Source organism: Acyrthosiphon pisum, chromosome A1 (assembly GCF_005508785.2).
Source record: "Acyrthosiphon pisum isolate AL4f chromosome A1, pea_aphid_22Mar2018_4r6ur, whole genome shotgun sequence".
NCBI classification, from domain to species: Eukaryota; Metazoa; Arthropoda; class Insecta; order Hemiptera; family Aphididae; genus Acyrthosiphon; species Acyrthosiphon pisum.
The window spans coordinates 90,861,694-90,880,927 of NC_042494.1; the positions used below are offsets into that span (position 1 = coordinate 90,861,694).

The 19,234-nt window shown below is 26.7% G+C and overlaps 3 protein-coding genes across 7 annotated transcripts in view; 2 read left to right on the top strand and 1 right to left on the bottom strand.

Annotated features, from left to right (window-relative positions):
• The window catches only part of LOC100162553 (alpha-tubulin N-acetyltransferase 1), a 4,316-nt gene extending 1,158 nt beyond the window's left edge, over positions 1–3,158 (top strand). For both annotated transcript variants that reach the window (XM_001949792.5, XM_008185361.3), the window contains exons 4-9: positions 122–290; positions 362–506; positions 603–633; positions 1,122–1,194; positions 2,001–2,062; positions 2,182–3,158. In XM_001949792.5, the coding sequence (XP_001949827.1) occupies positions 122–290; positions 362–506; positions 603–633; positions 1,122–1,194; positions 2,001–2,062; positions 2,182–2,323 (622 nt within the window). In that variant the 3' untranslated portion in view covers positions 2,324–3,158. The remainder of the gene's footprint in view (positions 1–121; positions 291–361; positions 507–602; positions 634–1,121; positions 1,195–2,000; positions 2,063–2,181) is intronic.
• Positions 3,159–9,904: 6,746 nt separating this feature from the next.
• On the top strand, positions 9,905–16,259 carry LOC100169461 (alpha-tubulin N-acetyltransferase 1). Of its 4 annotated transcripts, none has more exons than XM_016804791.2 (9): positions 9,905–9,998; positions 10,136–10,315; positions 11,480–11,626; positions 11,690–11,858; positions 11,929–12,067; positions 12,143–12,176; positions 12,252–12,324; positions 12,392–12,447; positions 12,533–13,654. In XM_016804791.2, the coding sequence occupies exons 2-9, from the start codon at positions 10,218–10,220 to the stop codon at positions 12,705–12,707; spliced, it is 891 nt and encodes a 296-aa protein (XP_016660280.1). In that variant the 5' UTR covers positions 9,905–9,998; positions 10,136–10,217; the 3' UTR covers positions 12,708–13,654. The 4 variants fall into 4 exon arrangements, with proteins under 4 accessions (XP_016660280.1, XP_016660281.1, XP_016660282.1 ...); XM_016804792.2 differs by adding an exon at positions 16,114–16,259 and having other exon boundaries at positions 9,922–10,315; positions 12,533–12,703; XM_016804793.2 differs by adding an exon at positions 16,118–16,259 and having other exon boundaries at positions 9,922–10,315; positions 12,533–12,703.
• Positions 15,570–18,377, bottom strand: LOC100167391 (presqualene diphosphate phosphatase). Its single transcript, NM_001293528.1, is given in 4 exon segments — positions 15,570–16,416; positions 16,419–16,756; positions 18,035–18,134; positions 18,211–18,377. Coding segments are annotated over 4 exon segments (606 nt in total). The 5' UTR covers positions 18,349–18,377; the 3' UTR covers positions 15,570–16,386.
• Between the last annotated feature and the right edge of the window lie 857 nt (positions 18,378–19,234).

Below are 19,234 nucleotides of genomic sequence, written 5' to 3' on the forward strand. Positions count from 1 at the left end.
CCCCCCCCCCCCCCCGATTTATGTTATTTATTTTAACACTTACCTATTTACTAATGAGTATTTACCTATAATATACTTAGGTACCTATACTAGTCAGTAATCACTAATATAACATTTTTAGGACATTTGTTATTGTTGGAATTTTGAAAATGGGATGGAAAAAATTATATCTTTTTGACAAAAAAGGTTCACGTTCTGAAGCTATGGTATATTGTTTACTTGACTTTTACATTCATGAAACTAGACAGCGTCAAGGATATGGAAATAAACTAGTTGAACACATGTTAAAGGTAAACGTAAACACACCATTTAAATATTTTCTTTACTCTTAAATATAATTTTAACGGTTCATACTTTTTAGGATAACGAGTTAGAAGCTAAGCAATTGGCTATAGATAAACCTTCAAAAAAAATGTTGCAATTCATGCAAAAACATTATTCACTTAAAAAGTTAGTTGATCAAGGGAACAATTTTGTAATATTTGAAGAGTTTTTTGATACTCCAGGTAATAATTCTTTAAACTTTATACACTTTAATTGCTAGTATTATGGCTACCTATATCACATATTTTTTTAAACTATTTTCTCTATTATGTTTTTAGGATTAACACAACTAAAAGATAAATTTGACAGGTAAGATGTTTTTGATTTAAAAAAAATAACTTATTTGTGATATCATTATTTGCATTATTATAGAATGTATGTAGTTATTAATAGTTTTAATGATAAAATGTGAACCTATTGTAGAAGAATGTACCTGTTAGTTATTGGGTTATAACCAGGGGCGTATTCACAATGCCCAGTGCCCCCTCCCCATTCATCGTCTTTTATACTTTTTATTACAGAGTATAAACCTCATCTCTTACTATTTAAATTATATGTTATATTTCTATCAAACACACGTATTTTGGTAATTTGGTTCTAAATTATGACATTATTCTGAGATTTAAAATCTAATTATAACTAATAACCATGTAGGTATGATTGGAATTTTTTGTTTGTGTCCCCCTTCTTCCCCATGACATTTCTATACATGCCCCTGGCTATAATCTATTTGGTAATTTATTTATTATTCTAATAGTAATATACAATCATTATATTAGATTTTTTATGTATTTTAGCACAAGTGGATACAGAAACAAACCTACGTATGGACGCCATGCTGCTAATAAACACAATGACTCCATGTCGGATGTATGAATAATTATTTATTTATTTACTTTGTATTAACTATTATGAGTTAAGCCCAATATTACAAGTATGAATAGGTTTACAAATTTAAAACAAACGCATACTGATTTGAATATAGATTTAGAGGAATGGGTTTGATTATGATGTTATGAAAAATATTAAAAGAGAGAACTATACTCTGTTCAACGAGAAAACACATAGCTGCCAGATGAAAATTGTTTCTTCTTCTTCATTAATTCTGCACATATCCAGTCCCCACCAACCAAAAGAAGTAATCAGTGGCATTTGGAAACAATTGCGAGTCAAAGCTTTAGTGATTGAATACTAGAGAAGGAGAAAATGGGACCTAGACAAACACTTAGCCGTGAGTCTACATTCACAGAAATTAGGCTTTATCCCCTTTGAACAGAGTATAGATGAAGCATACATGTTAACAGACCAGGGGCAAACAGAAAAAAAAATTATGGATATTCGTGAAAATTAAATATTATACCAGACCACCAATTTCTTAAAATAGGTAACTAAAAAAAAATTATGATCAGTGAATGTTTGGAGTGGTTTTTGTAACAATAAACATCAATGAGAAAAAATCAAGACCATGTGTGCTGAGTTTTTGTGGTGGTCAGTGGTTGTGCGATGAAACTTAAAAAAATGTGGGTTCTGTAAAAATGAGAACAAATTTTGGTTAATGAAATTTAACCATGCAAACAAAAATATATAAAGTTTATTAAATAATAAGTCTAATTTATTATTCATATAATCATATTAGTATGTTTTAAAAAAAAAAATTAATATTAATATTTTGTTAGATATTACATGGGGCTGGTAGTGCAACTCGATTGAATGACAAATACGTTGCTAATGCTGATATGTAAGTACTAAGTAGCTATTAAAGGTTGTATAAAATTATATCCAAATTCTATAATTTTTCATGTACAATTAATTAAGAACATTATTTAATTGTTAAACTTTTTTTTACGTTTAAAACAGCATCAATAATAAATTCAAGGATAACAAACCAAATCTTGTCACAGTTCTTCCTTCAGAAAAAGATGTAAATGACACAATTAATGGAAAAAAAGGTGCTCCACCAAAATTGGATCTCAAATTTTATCATTCACATTTGTGGTAAAAAGCTTTTATAAATATCAGATATTATATCAATAATAAATTGCATTTTTAAGTCTTATTAATCTTTAAAATAAGGAGCTTTTTAAACTTTTTATACAACTATTTGTTTAATTTAAATATGTTCATTATAAAATAAATAAAAAAATACAGTTACAATACACATTACACACCATATTCTAATTAACAGTAAAGGTAATTGAAATATAGGTATCATTTTCTTTTAATGTTATGTACTAGTGTACTACGTACATTTTTACAATTATCTTAATTATTTTATGTCTTAATTGTACAATTATAAATTTTAATTTTTACTTTAAAAATATACATTGATCTATTCCTTAAAATTATTTTATATTATTATATATAGGTATTAGTTATATATATATATATATATCTGTGATTTAATTTTCATTAATTTGTTTTCATGTTACCTATTGTTGTCTGATTTATGTTAAATTATAATTATTTTTGGTTCAACTCGTTATGTAGGATGCCTCATAAACTTATTTTTGATGTAATATATATTGTACCTTATAATATTTCTGATGAGATGTATACTTATTAGTTATTAATTAACGATGTTAATTTCTAATATTATATAGTTTGTACCTAGGTACCTTATAGTTATTGATTAAAAAAAATTGTAAATGTTTTGCATAAATATCAAAAATCAAAGTTATATTGAGTTTTATTAGGTATCAGTTATCAAATTACTATAAGGTAATTAAACATCTTACAATGCTATAATTAGACATATTAATTTTTGTGAGAGGTATATTATAAGTTCTACCTAATTTTCAAACTTTAAATAAAAACAGTTTTGCAATATATAAAAATTATCGTCTGTTTTAATTTGTACCTACCTACTTTATTAATAACATTAAATATGTGTTAATAATTAAATATACCTATTTAAATACTTGTGTATATGATCAAATATCAATGGCAATTATTATTAAATCAATCTACCTAAATACATTTACTATGTATTTGAAATTGATTTTTAAATTGTCGTCATAGGTTAAAATAACCCTCTTCTAAACATTAATTTTTTTAAAAATATTGATGCATCTAAATCGAAATTTTAATAAGAAATCAGGAGTGTCCGAGTTATTAATCTTTAATAACTTGGATAATAGCCAATAGGTAGGTAGTCCGTTGTAATATTTTTAAATAAAAAATACCTTGACGTTTTGTAGGTACCTATTCTATAATAAAATTATGGTATATATATTATACTTAATAGACAATATCAACTATTATAAGTATATAATAATTCAGAAACTTAATACCTATATTTAATTACAATTTCATTAATAAACATATAATTTTTTCAAATAGCGTCTGCTTAACAATTTGTAGCAAAAATAAACGATCTCATTAGAAAAAAGCTGCATAATTTCTCAAGTGGTAAAAAAAAATAATCGGAAATTCGATATTATGGTTCTTGTATACTAGCAGAACAGTTTTAAAAACCAGGATTTGTTACTGGCAGAAGAAGGTGAGCACGAGCTTAGTAAATCACCCTACGTATTTTTAAATAATATAAATACCTAAAGATACTAATAATATTATGTAGGTTCTGACTATACCGTTTTCTATATCGCTATTATACATATATTATCTAGAACTTAAAATATACATCATTACTCATAAGAAACATTTAAAAATTATATGAATAAAAATAAGGATTAATAGGTAGGTACCTCATATATTATGTTATTATAACTTGAATTATAATTGACATGCCTCTATATAAAAGAGAGACTATCGATTTAATGCCATGAATAATAATTTGCTTGATAAACGAAGTGTCCTACTACCATACAATATTATACTTACTTTACAATGACTGAATGTCGAATGACATTAACCCCGCAGTGACGCACATGAGAAATTGCATGTGTGCTACATCTAACATCTTTAGCTGTGTACAGTGTCGGCCTGAAAAGACAAAATGTAAGGTCTTAAAAATTAGATCAATAATCAGATGCTTACTTATTATCTATAGTGTGAGAGTAGTGCATACTAGTGCAAGTGTCAAGTAACAATTATAATAGTAACATTGTAACAAGTAGAAGGAGGTTTTTTGGAATAATTATTGTGCTACTGTAGGTTAAGTTAGGTTTTATCTTTCGCTTCAAAAACAACGGCTCGGACGACTGCACGAGGGCCCCGCTTACCCGACCGTGCAGGAGCCCCCGTTGTTGAATTCATTGATCATGCAAATATTGCATATTATACAAATATGTTGTACAATACTATATGTCTATATCTATTTATATATATAAATAATATATATAATAATGATGAAGATAAGACATTTACTTTTGGAAGTTTACTTAAATGACATTATGCTTATGGGCTTATGTATTTGTCTTAAAGTTTAAATTCTATAATAAAAATATAATTTTAGTTTTCATAATTTTTTTGTATGTAAACTGTAATATTATTGATAATTATCAGGGGCGGACTGGCTATTTTTGGCCCGGGGTGCAAAATTAATTAGGGGCCCTTATTTTTTTTTCAAACCTACCTAAATTAGGAAAGAGCCCTTAGTTTTATAAGTAAACATAAAAAAAAAATTAAGAATAACATGTTGTTTATTTGTAGAGATGTTGAAATATGTTATTTTATTTTTATTTTGTATAATACCGTATTATACCAGTATTATACCTTATACCGACAATGGTAATCGAGGGCCCGGATCATAAATACAAACGGGGGCCCGGGGTGCTACTTGGTGTATAGCACCCTGGGCCATTCCGCCCCTGATAATTATTATTTATTGTTTTGTAGTTTTCATATGTTTCAATAGTTTCATAGTTTATTATTAAATAAATTATTTCCTACGTCGGGATTCGCGTTAATATTAGATATAAATATATGATTTATTGTAATTTAATGTTATTATTTATAAATTATAAATCATGTCTTTTCGCAGCCCACAAGCAATAGCCAGTTATTTATAAAAATATTGTCGACTGCGTAATATTCAGCTATTATTTGTCAATACGACTGCAATGCTGTTGTAGTCACCTTATGTCGATTTTTGTTGCCACCACAGCAAACTAATTAGATATAGTTCGCAATATCTTTGGTGTTATACTGTTGTATATATATCGGTTATTTATTTATTTATTTATTGTGGTGAATGTGCGCAATTAATTTACAATTATTAATTATGAAACGTATATTTACTAAATTATATAATAGTTTATTGATGATTATAATAAAGGTACATTTTATATTATAATCCATATTGCTAAAAATTGCATGGGTATACATTTTTTAGGGGGCCCTTAAAAAACTGATCCATGGGCCTTTGGTGTGCCAGGCTGACACTGGCTGTGTGTGATAGTTAGTACTTTAGTATAGCCTTACCGTTAAATTTTAGGATAACTAATTATCTTCCTTCTATATCATGAGATCCATTGGACAATTGGTCCATCTTTTACTAAGTACCAAATTTAAAATTGCTAAATATATCTACACATTTAAAATAATTGTAATAAATTATCAAATGCATTATACATTATTTATCCAAATCCAATCCTACATTAGGACTCACTTCTTAGTTTGTGCAAGTGTTAAATTATTATATATTTATTAATCGTATAAATGTCTAGTCTTTAAATAAAAAAGGAATAAAACTATGCAATGTCATAGAATGCGCATTTATATATGTAACCTATAATATAATGCCTTATAGCAAAAATGTTATGGCTATATGCAATATTTTCTGGTGTGAAATATTAGTTTTGAGAAATCAAAATGTGTTGTATATTATGCATCAAAATGCATTAATAAAATTAAACAATTATCGTTAAAATTGATGTGCAATGGCCAAATACGTAATGGTGTTAAAAATAATCACAAGGGGTTTTACATAGACAATCAATTATACACCATCACATTTGTCATTGATTTTGTAGTCGTTCCGGTTTATTATGATGATTGATGATTGAGTAATGACTATTGAGTTATGACTTATGGATGACCTCGATGTGTTCGTGTGGATACAAAATTATTCATCCATATTCTAACATTGATTGGACGAGGGAGAAACATAAAATACTTAACCATATTAATAAGTAATCGTAAAAATTCCAAAAATATTTTGGGTAATTAATCAAAGATGTCTGAACATATTTATAGATATTAGCACAACATGAGTCAAGAGTGTAACTACAGGGGGGATTTACACCCCCCCCCCCCATAAAAAAAATGTTGTACACCATACAAACCTATAATACTAAACTATGAATATATATGTGTACTGAATATGCCTATTAAAATCGTAATGTTCCCCACCCTCGTGAAAAAATCCTAGATACGCAACTGACATGATTTGAAAAGTAATTTACATTCACCACTTAATAAAGAAATTTGATTTCCTATTAGCTGTTATATTACCTAAAGGCGTTATGTACTTTTTTTTCAATTATGAATAAACGTAATTCCTTTCTTAAAGAAAAAATCTGAAACTTGATTTGGTATATCAGTACGAGATACTATTATTAGGTACCTACTATGTAGTTTGTTTTGTTAAAATATTTATACCGTGTATTACAATTCTTTATAATATTTTTCATTAAATACAGATCAGGTCAATTAATATTTGTCAATAATGTTAATTATTGCTATGATATATTATGAAGTTTTTATTTTAGATACTGTAGAAAGTAGCAATGAATGTATTGATTTTACAATTATGTGTTTGCACTTTTGCAGATACTCTTTCTAATAGAAAAAATGTTTGGATTTTCAATTTTGGTGGTATTTTCTGGTAGCAAATTGGATTTAGTTGGTACTATACTTAGTTGGGTGGACAAAAAAATGGGAATTTTTTCACTAATCTTCTTTTACAAAATCGATTTAATTTTTTTTTAAGTTGTTTTCTTTTGTCGTTAAACTGTTAAAGATTCTTGAATTCTTCATAAGTTTTTATCATAGCTAAATGCTAATTAACAATATTTAAGATACATTGACACCATTTTTTTTATATACATTTTAAATTTATATTTTAAGACATTTCTCAAAACGAGAACATTGGAAAATTAATTTGGGGTTAAGAATCTATAAAATTCTAGGAGAGACTTGACCATTTAGTACAGAGTTTATTATAAGTTTTTCATTCTGGAATCAAAAGATCTAAAAAAATATTTAAGCTATATTTTCTTTTGTAGGCATTGAAGTTCAAATTCGGGTGAAATTAGATATTTAAATGAAGTATAACGATTTTAGTAATTTTGTTGTAATTAAAAATATTTTTAGTGGGATTTGAAACTTCTACGTATATTATTATATTTTATATGCACCATGACATTTCTAAAATAATTATTTAGATGAATTTTAAGGTATATTGTCTATTTATACTACGAAAATACTGACCCTGTTATGGTCGTTGTCGGTAAGTCGGTATTAACTCAAAAATGAATAACAATAATTTATTATAAAAATATATTATACTTACTAGCTAATATAATAATTAAATATTTATTAGTTTAATAAAAGTATTGTGTCTGTAACTTTCTGGAAAAATTAATTTAACCTACCATTTTACCATTTGTAAAATAAATTACTATTATGGCAAAATAAATATATCATAAAAATGATAAAATACACTAATTATTATTAGTTTCGTAGGCTGACACGAAGGCCGGTCTTGCTTTTTCGTGTACAATAATTTATCATTGAATTTAAATTTAACACATACCAACTAACCAACTTATGCATAAAGTACAGCGGCTCACGAGTAAATAGTATTTTGAGGAGACTTTATAAATTTTAATTAGCTTCTACAATCAGCATTTATTAAACGTAACAATTATGGCGGTGTACAGTTACTAACGATATACCGTTGCGCCACGGTTATTATATTGTTGTGAAAATGTGAACCTAGTTTCAATAGCCCCTATACAATGCCATTGTTCTATGATAATACGCGGCTTATTCTCTACGGCCCCTTCCGTCCATCGAGCGATTACATTATAATATGCAAAGCTGGGCATTAACGAGTTAAAAAGTTAAAGTTAAGTTAAAAAGTTAAGTTACTTTTTTTTTAAAGTTACGTTAAATTGTTTTTTTCTTTGTACGAACCCCAAAGATTTATTATTGCATTTTGTGCAATAAAAAAAAATAATAATAACAAAAAACAATAATTATTATGTTAAATATAAAATATTCTGCCATATACCTATTACTATATAGGTATCGAGTATTCTAGATAGAAATATTATATATTATATATTATAATATTTTATTATTATAGACTGTCGAAGTGTTTTGCACTATGTCTGGATTTTAAAATAACGTGTTTAAATACAAGTACTAGAGACCTACCATTGATTAATTAATATACTATAATATTATAGTTACTGTATTTAAACAATGCTAATAGTTAATGGAACTTACAAAATGTTAAAATATACGAAACGACTTATGAGAAGTAAAGAATAATATTTTATATATTTCTTATTCACAGAATATACTATTTCTATATATTAAAGATTAGTGCCGTGCGGGTAATAATTATTATTTAAAAAAGAAAAACATATATTATCCAAACCCAATATCCCATGTGGCATGTACGGTTGTAAACTGTCAGTTTTAATTAAAATTTGTCGTTTGTTATATTTATATTCATTCATGGAAATTATAAGAATAATTTTGCACGGAGTGAGAGAGTGACCCATTGTATTTACTATAACTGGGTGGATTATTATTTATTATTAAATATCAGCTGATGTCTGGAATGAATAATAATAATAATACTTAGTATAATATACTATATTATAGTCTATATATGAATTACCTGACAAACTTAGTACTGTAAAGTTTAAAAGCAGGCATTCGTCTGTCGACTATATCGTGTCCCGTGTTGTCAACAATTTACTATTCTTGTTACACTTTTTTTTTTGTATTGTTATAATAAATTTATATTGTTCTCAATATTTAATTTTTATAAACAAAATACATTGTAATATGGATACTGATACATCGCAATCAAAATGCACAAAATGGAGTCATTTAAACAAATATTTTAAGGAAACATAGTGCTGATGTTAATAATATTACATTTAAATGCTTGCTATGTATTCCTAATGTCCATCGAATTAACTATTTAGAGGTTTTAGATTTTGTGGACTTCAATAATAATATATACGTAAATAGAAAACGAATTAATATATTTTCAATTCAGCTTGGCCTACGTTACTTTGACTCACTTGATGACACTATAATATGTATACACTCGACACCTACAACTGTACAGCAGTGCGGTACCTACTCACACTTTTCTTTAGTTTCCATAAGGATTATATTATTTACATAATAAATGTGTTAATACTTTTTAGATGATAGAGAAATTTAGCGTACAACATTCTGACATTCCGCAGGAGAATAATATTACGGAGTTAAAAAATAATAATACTGATTTATTTTTTTAAACAACGGCGGTAAAAACAGCTTACAGTGTAGCCAACGAAAACCTATTATTGGCGATACCGTCAAGGGCTGCCGTTTATCGTGTTTAAATTATTCTTTATCACGTAAGCATGTACAAGTACAACGGTTAACCGTAAACGGAACATTCAATAGTCAATACAATATTATACTCTGTAGGTATAATATTGTAGACCTGTATTTTTCTCTGTCGTCCGTGAAATCCACAGGTAACGGTTTCACTTCCTCTCTCTGTTTGTTCACCTCTCGCTAGCTGCTGCTGGAAACGCATTTTATTTCCGTCCGTCATTAAACAGTAATTTATCTTATTATATAATCCACGGGTTATTTCGATTTTTCTCTTTAGTATTCACTCGAAATAGCATCGAAAGCGACGCCCGTCGGTCCGCTTATTTCAGTTCACCAAAAATCTACAAAAACTCGACGCCATGGAATTCCAATTCGATCTGAGCCATATCGCCCACGATCAGATCATCAAAATCGACAACTCATTGTTGCCAGTCGGCTACCAAAAAGAAGACCCAGAGTAAGTATTTTTATGCACATTTTGTAACTAGTACACAATCGATAATTACCATGTCTACTCCGCGTGTCACGCGTTGTATTTTAACATGACATACTACCATTATCCTAGGTCCCTGCACCGTACTATAGCGATTTCGTCAATATTCCCTGAGATATCGTAGTCGAGTCTACTGCAACTGTCCGGTTTTACTGGTCTCTAATATTATTATACTCTTCGTGAAACTCGACAATTTATTATTCTTATGACACTCCTAAACAGGACAATCGCTGTGCCCACCTAAGCATGCTACTGGGTGCTTGATTTATTGCATGATTATAATTTGACACACACCTTTGACTATCATATTGTATTTACTACCAAACGTATTTTTTTTCCAAATACATCTGATGTGTGAGTGTGTACCTATGTGTGTTAAAAATCATTATAATAAGTTCTAACTATAGGTACCCACATACTTATTAAGTATTTTAACAGCCATGTTAATTAATTGTTGTATGGTAAAAACTGTTTCACTAGTCAGAATTTTTTTAATGCCCGCCATTGCTTGTACTAATTTTAAATAATATATTGGATATTCAATGTTGTTTTGCTATATATAGTCAAATGTTTATGAAACTTTCTAAACATATGTTTATTTATATTTTTTCCCAAGGTACCTACATTATCTTAATTATTGGTTTTATGAAATATTGTTGGTTAATTAAATATATTATGTTATGCCTATTTCATATTTAGTAAACTATAAAGTTAAGGAAAGAATGAACATTATATATTTATGTTTATGAAATCAACTAATTAGCATTCAATGTGCATCTAAAAGCTGTTTTTTTAAACTATTAATTGAATATTAATTATGATAACTAATAATTAATGCATAGAACTGCAAGTAAAAAACTACCTACCTATTTTTCATGTCAATATAAATAACATGTATAATTTATTTTGTCATGCTAAATGCTCATTAATCATTATGTACCCCGTTCCTTCCTAGTATAATAAGATACAATAGCAATAATATATTAATAATCATTGTTAATTTTAAGGGTTTTCCAATTTTGATTGCATTTACGTAATATGGTGATTATCTATTCATTATTTATAAATGCTCTAAGAAGTGAAGTTGAGTTTAATAATATATTAAATAAATGGAACTCATTTTTATAGATTGCAAAGGATGATATCTAATGTTTTGGATAAAATGGGAGTAGCTTCAGGAATTGCTCAAGAGTTAAAATCTCCAATTACCTCAGCTGAAAAACTCATGCGTTCAGATCATATTTTATACTTGATGACAGAACAAACATCACCAGGGTAATTAATTTATAACATTTGGATTTAAAAATATATAATATCAATTACCTAATTGTATTTCAGACATTTTGTTGTGGTTGGTTTGTTAAAAATGGGATGGAAAAAGTTGTATTTGTTTAATAAAAAAGGTTCAAGAACTGAAGCAATGGTCTACTGTTTACTTGATTTTTACATTCATGAAACTCGACAACGTCATGGATATGGAATAAAACTTATGGATTACATGTTAAAAGTATTAAAACATAAAAAAAAAAAATTGTATACAGTCCAATTTTATTTTAATGTTTTTTAATGGTTTTTAGGATAATCAAATTGAAGCAAGACAATTGGCTGTTGATCAACCTACAAATAAACTTTTACAATTCTTATGGAAATATTTTAATTTATCCAAATTAGTTAATCAAGGCAACAATTTCGTAATTTTTGAAGAATTTTTTGAAGGTAATGGTACCGTTTATACTTTCTTATTTTTACAATCGTACAAGTTTATTTATTTCTATTTATTTATCTATTTAGACCCATCTGAAAAAGAATCTGCTAATGACAATCGGTAAGTTTCCAGTGTTTTAGTTATTAGTTATTACAAATGCATGTATTGTGTGTATATCAATATTTTGTTATATAGCTCATCTGGATATAAAAGTCAACCGACATTTGGACGTCATGGTGCAGCTAGACAACAAGATTGCATGGCAAATGTATTTATCTTTATTCCTAATTTTTTCAATTATTTTTTCATTTGATAATTATTGTAATAAATTTTAGATACTATATGGAGCTAAACCAGCAGAAATTCAAAATGGAAACGGACATGTAGATAGGTAAAAAAAAAAAAAAATTAAATAATAACCTTACTATAACTTTTAAAAGTATTTTATAAATTAATATTGTTTTGATCATATCTAGAGTTGAACATCAACAACGGGAAAATAAACAGCATCAAGATGAACGTCATGTTGAAGTGCAACATCACGTTGAAGTTCAACATCATCATCATGTTATGGATGAAGGGGATGGTCAGACATCAAACCAAGCTCATCCAAAACTAGATATCAAGAATTTTCACACTCAATTATGGTAATCTGTTAAACCTCGCCTTTTCTAACAGGTGGTAGCTTATTATTTGTTACATATTTATTTCTGTATTTTATTAACTTTTGTTAATTTATACTAATCCTAAATATGACTGCAATTATAAAGTAGAATAAAAACAGAATAATTAAATTAATTTATAAATTTATAAAAAGAATATGACATCTTCATAAAATTTGCACTAATGGTCATTCACTATAAAATACCAATTTTATATGCATATTGGGTTTAGCCCACTTTTAAAAAAATAATATTTGGTATACTACTAATAATAATACAAATATTTTTACATTATTCTTCAAACTTTAATTTGTTGTTAATCAACGAGGCTAATTAGTAATTAATTTTTTTTTTTATAATTTTTTTTTTAACAATTTTATTTTTTATAACTTGTAACACGCATACTATATATAATATTAACATTTAAAAATTGTTGAGTGAATTTTTTGTTGTGAAAAACTAATTGAAGATTTGTAAACTTTTATGTTGACGGTCTTTTATGTCATTACTCGATGTAAGACCATTGTATTGAACATTTATTTTACTTTTAAAGGCTGAAAATGTATTTTCTATAGAACAATAATGGTAATGCTTTTGTGTGTTGAATAATGAATTAAAACTGGCAGAATTTATTTAAAAAATGAACTATTAATCATAATTCTGATACTATTAATATTGTTATAAGATTTCCTCTATGCAACATAATAATACAATTATAGAATGTATTGTATTTTCTATAATAATGTTCCTAGACAATGTTCTTTTTTTTTTTTGCAACAATCATCATAATAACCTATTTGTTTGTATTGATGTTCTAATAAATAGTTACTAAATTATTTGTAAGACCTTGGCCTTAATAATTTCTCATTTATTATTTAATACGTTAAAATTTATACTTTCAATTTACCTAATATAGTATATTTTTTCTATTAAAAACTGTATTTTATTATATGATGTATTTTTACATAAATCCTAGAATATGTTGGTAAGGAAATTTTAATTAACTTTATCTTGCGATTTAATTGACAAGAACTTAATTGGATATTTATTATTTGATAATATCTAATATAATTCTATTATTCATTCAAAAAGTGTATCATGCCTTCAAACTTGATCAGTTTTTTGGAGGTGGTTAGTTTTAACAATTGTTTCCTATTTGGGTTTTGGGATTCATTTATGTAAACTATTGTAAGTTCTTAAGTAAAGATTCCGCCAAGTTAAAATATAATTAGTAGTAAAAAATACAAATTTAACTAGGAATACGGTACCAAAAAAATGTTTATTTAATTATTTTACTGGTAGAGATGCAACATGTTACTATGATTGCTTTTGTAAAAAGTATCACAAATTAATACTTTTTTGAAAGCATTAATAGATTATTGATTTCAATAAAATGATTACAAACAAGCTTCTGTGTTATTTCAGTGTTTACATGACATATTCTAAAGATTAAGATTGCTTAAGATTCGTATTCATGCAAATCATTATAAGATATATTAAAAATAGCTCATGACGTAAAAGTTGTATTAAATTTTTAGTTTTTAAAAATTAAAATTTTTATATAATATTACTGGAATTAAACGTAAATAAAAAAATTGCACGCATGCATCTGAAATTGTTTTAAAATTCAACATCAATGTAAAATAAATTGTCGTTAAAATTAATTTACTATTTCTTACTGATCAGAAACTATATACCTAGTTCTAGTAGACGGCTGTCGGCTGATATAGTTTTTAAATTATATAACAATATTATATGTGTATTCATAAAATACTTTGAATAATATAAAGATAAATTCTGTGCACAGGTTCTTAAAAGTATTATATTGAGAACTAAACACTATATATCCATAAAGGTAACATATTTTTTTTTTATAACTACACACATTCATTAATATTTTAAAATTATAAATACAAAATCTTTATATATCTATACATTATTTACATTGTGGTTTGTTGTTAATAATTGATACTTTGTTAAGATATTACCATTATTAGTTATAAATTTTAGTTGTGGTTTTAAGTGCTATTTTGAAGTGTATTTATGTTGCTAACTGTTGTTGAACGACCAGTGTATATCAGGTTTATTATTAATAATATAATTTTTAAACTTAATGTGTGTCTGAGCAATATTTTGGCATTCAAAGATAATTACATGTTGGGAATATAAAAAAGATACCTATCTAATGAAATGTTTAAATTACTGATAGGTATATAATTGTTAAAAATTAGGAGAATGCAAAACAGAATGAGCAAAAAAAACATGGTGAATGGTTAATTAAACCCTTATAAATCCCCCAGGACTGTAAATTATTCATATTTTTTTTTTCCAATTCAGGTTTTCTTACAGCTCCCCTTTTCCGTTTTTCATAATCGCTCACCATTTGTTTAAGTGAGATCACTATAGCTTCCAGTCCCTTGTTTATCTTAAATAATTGTGTTGCAAGGTTGTCCCAGACACTTCCGGTAGTATTTTCCTTTCAATCATGCCCTCTATTATTGTACTATGCAGTTCTGGACGTCTTGTAGTGAATGTCCTACTATCTTCCTTCTTCTCACTCTAATGATATCCATTAATGATTGTTTTTCTCAGACTATTCCGAGTACATATGTCAGTGAAATGTATCATGAAAATAGTTTCACCTCCAATTTGTATTCCATTTAAAATATTATTTACATTGTTGGAATTTATTTCTCAATTAAAATTGTTCATAATAACATGATTACTCTTTGCCCTTTGGCATCTACAACAAAGTAAATAAAAATGAGTAATTGCTTACATAATATAAATAATTGAAGAAAATACATTATTGAATTATCAGAATATTAATAAATTAATGAGTAAATAATGATTTGTGCTTAGCTCATTTAATTAAAAATATAAACAAACTATAAAAAGTACAAACACATAGTAATGTAAGCATGGGAAGGCAGTTCAAAAGTTCAGATAAAAAATTTCAAACTTTTCTGCATATTTAAATCATGGTATTCTTAACATTATTTCCCATCATATCAATATATTGATTTATTAATGGTTTGCTTATAAATTAAGTATATGCAATTAATTATTACTTACATTCATATACATATTTTACAATATTATATGATTTTTTAGCTTTTGTTTTGTGTACAGTTATGTTTCGATGGGCTTATTATATATTTGTATTTTAATGTTTCATATTGCTGTTATAATTTTAATTTGTTTAAAGTGTAAGAACTAAGAATACATCTGATTAAATCAATTAATATAAACCATTAAAAGATTTTTTTACATAACAAAATAACTAGTAAAACAATTTTGTATTTTAGACATAATTTTTTTAAAAATTGATTTTATGGGATGCATGTTTACTTTTATTTTATAAATGTAATTTTAACAAGTATATTTTTTTACAGATAGAATCCTTCGTGAATATACACAATACAATCATATTAATTCAGAAATAATCATACAATCAAATACATATTATAATTTATTATTACACCTTAGATACACATTTTAATAAATATTCAAACAGCCTTCCAGTCTATTAGAAATGTACAATATATTTCTTGATTTTACACATTATAATTATATTATTTTTAATATTTTTTAAATATATATTTTTTTTTTTATAATATAAATGTTTAGTTAAAATTTACACATGATATTCTCCACCCTCCAATTTATCATCTGATACATACGATACCAAATACTCGGCTGTACTTTGATCGATCCAAATTACAGATACTACAAATGATATAAAATACCCTAATACACCACCAGCAATTACATCTAATAAATGATGACGTCTTAAAAGTATTCGACTAAAAGCCACAGATACTGCCCAAACACATAAAAACAATACCATAAATTCATTTAACGGATACAATTTATAAAAATAAAATAATATGTAAAATGCTCTTGACACGTGTCCTGACGGAAAAGAGTAGACATCAGGGCCAATTGTTACCCATTGATCATTCTTGTTGCCTACAGGTCGACGGCGACGAACAAATGCTTTTATAGTAGCAACCGCAAAAATATCAATAAATAATCCTAAATAGATAAAAAAAAATTATAATTTTTAATTTTTTCATCGTAACTAGTGGCGCGTTGAACGTGATTTTGAAAGGCAGTTACCTAATAATTTTAAAGGGGTGGGTGAGTATTAGATTTAGTAAAAAATTGAGTACAAGACTAACTTCATCTGAATATGATATTTAATAAGAATAATAACTTCAATAATAAGTATTATATTAAGTAGTCATGGTGTGGTAGGTCATTCAATACATAAATGACCCAACAAAATATTTCACTTCGCCACGCCACTGATTGTAACTTATGTATTAAATTCATGTAATAGATCATAGTTATACATACATTATTTAAAAACTTGAATGTAATAAGTTTATATATAGGATTCAAAAATACAGGAAATTTTTTCTATATTAAAAAATATGTTGAAATTAGTGTAAAAAAATTCCTAGGTGAAAAATTAAATTTTATAATTTGAACATACGTTTATACACCTAATATATCTAGTTGTGTCTGTCCGAATAATGTGTTACCTTTCAATCTTTGTTACCAATATCAATATTAACAATTTATTTATTACAAGAACTGATAACTCAAAAAACAGAAAATATATTCATTAATATGAAATGGATCAAATAGATAAAAATATGTGTAATGATTGTATTTGAAGAAAATTGAATATAACTTCATACAAATCATTATTCAAAAATTCTCCTGTAAAATGTTTAAAAAATGTAAGTGTCATTTAACTTATTTAGGTTTTTAAACAGATGCTTGTAGAGTACCATATGGGTATTTTCTAACTTTTTTAAAAGACTAATAGGATTATAAAAGTTCTAATCGAACAATTTTAAAAATAACTGTATGCCTAAAATATGATTTTACAACAAGAATACATTAAAAGTATTCTCGTTATATACACGCTACCTATTTTCAGTAAGTTATTTAACAACCAACCTGTCTGTATTTTTTTTCTTGTTCATTATTTTAGTTTCAGAACCACAAGACATACAAGGTGAGTGGTGAACATCGTCAGAAATTAGTGATAAGTATTATTTCCTTAGGAAAATATGATATTGCCGTTAAAAAATACTTAGATATACATAATTAATGCAAACACTTGTATGTCAACTGTTTAACTGTCCTAATCTCGTAAAAATATATATTAATTGTTGACGTAGGTATAAAGCATTTTAATTGATAAATGAGGCATATTTTTAAATGTAGAGCGCATACAACAAGAATACCCATTTAACTATTAAGAATGAAGACCTAACTTATAATTTTGAATTGACTTACCAATAAGAAGGTTAACTTGCATTTGAAACAAAGATTTTGACCAAGCAAACCAAATGAAAGACAACCAACAGGCAATCCATACAATTCCGTGACACGAATACTTAAATTTAACAATGTTAATATTAAAAATTTTGATTAATTTGAAATATATTTTTTTAATTATATAGGTATTTTACCTCTAATCCCTTGTAATATGTGGTAAAACTGCGAACAGGCAAAACCCTAGAAACTGAGTTACAAATAACTGAAGTTAGTTTTGAGTCAATATCCAAAATACCCTTCACCGGCGGCGGTACATTCCGTTTTTGAGGCATTTTAAACTTTTTTTTTAAGCAGAGTTCAATGAAGTGACAATGAATACAGACTATAGACGGTTTATATTATATTATTCATGACAAAATAAATAGGTATGCTATCAACTTCGTGATACGCAACTGTGTGTTCTCCCACCACAAAAACTACGTCATCCGTTCTCCGATATTATATACCATTATTATTATATTTATTATTATTATTATTATTATTTCTGCTGGTGAGAACGGCTTACGTCACAGTTCTTGGCGAAGTTCGGAGGGGTGCGCGTTCTCGACCAATATTAGTTATGTTGATAGCATACCTATTTATTTTGTCATGATATTATTTATTACTATTTGCTAATAACTGATAACGACCAGGATTATTGTGATTCTCTGTTAAAATTTTTTACTTTTTATTTGAACAAAACAACATTATCAGTCATCAGTTATCACAAAACTAATCTCAATTGAATTTTGTGTTAAGTACTTAATTATAAAATATAAATAACTGTTAGCATAGAACAGTGTTCTGTTAGGTAGGTATTTATCTATTCTGTAGTAAGTATTCATAAGTCATAACCAATGCTATTGTAATATACCAATGTAATTAATGATTGCTAGTGAGTAATGAATGTTTAACCATTTAATCTATTCCGTGGCTTACTACTTTATCATAAAACGATAGAACTATAATTAGCTATACGTAGGTATAATATACCTATCATATTATTATATTATAATCTATTAATGTATGTGAAACTATAAAGTATAAATCCACCTTGACTGCTGATGCCTGTGTACTCATGCCTCAGTGAGTAACGATACTTATTAGTTAAATAATGATGGTTATACTTTTTAGTTAGGTACTTTAACCAACCATCCTGCAATAAACAAACCAGCGTTC

Coding starts and splice junctions, on each gene's coding strand:
- LOC100169461 (XM_016804791.2), top strand. CDS start 10,218: ATGGAATTCCAATTCGATCTGAGCCATATCGCCCACGATCAGATCATC. Junction 12,177..12,251: donor GAATCTGCTAATGACAATCG/GTAAGTTTCCAG, acceptor TTTGTTATATAG/CTCATCTGGATATAAAAGTC. Junction 12,448..12,532: donor GGAAACGGACATGTAGATAG/GTAAAAAAAAAA, acceptor GATCATATCTAG/AGTTGAACATCAACAACGGG.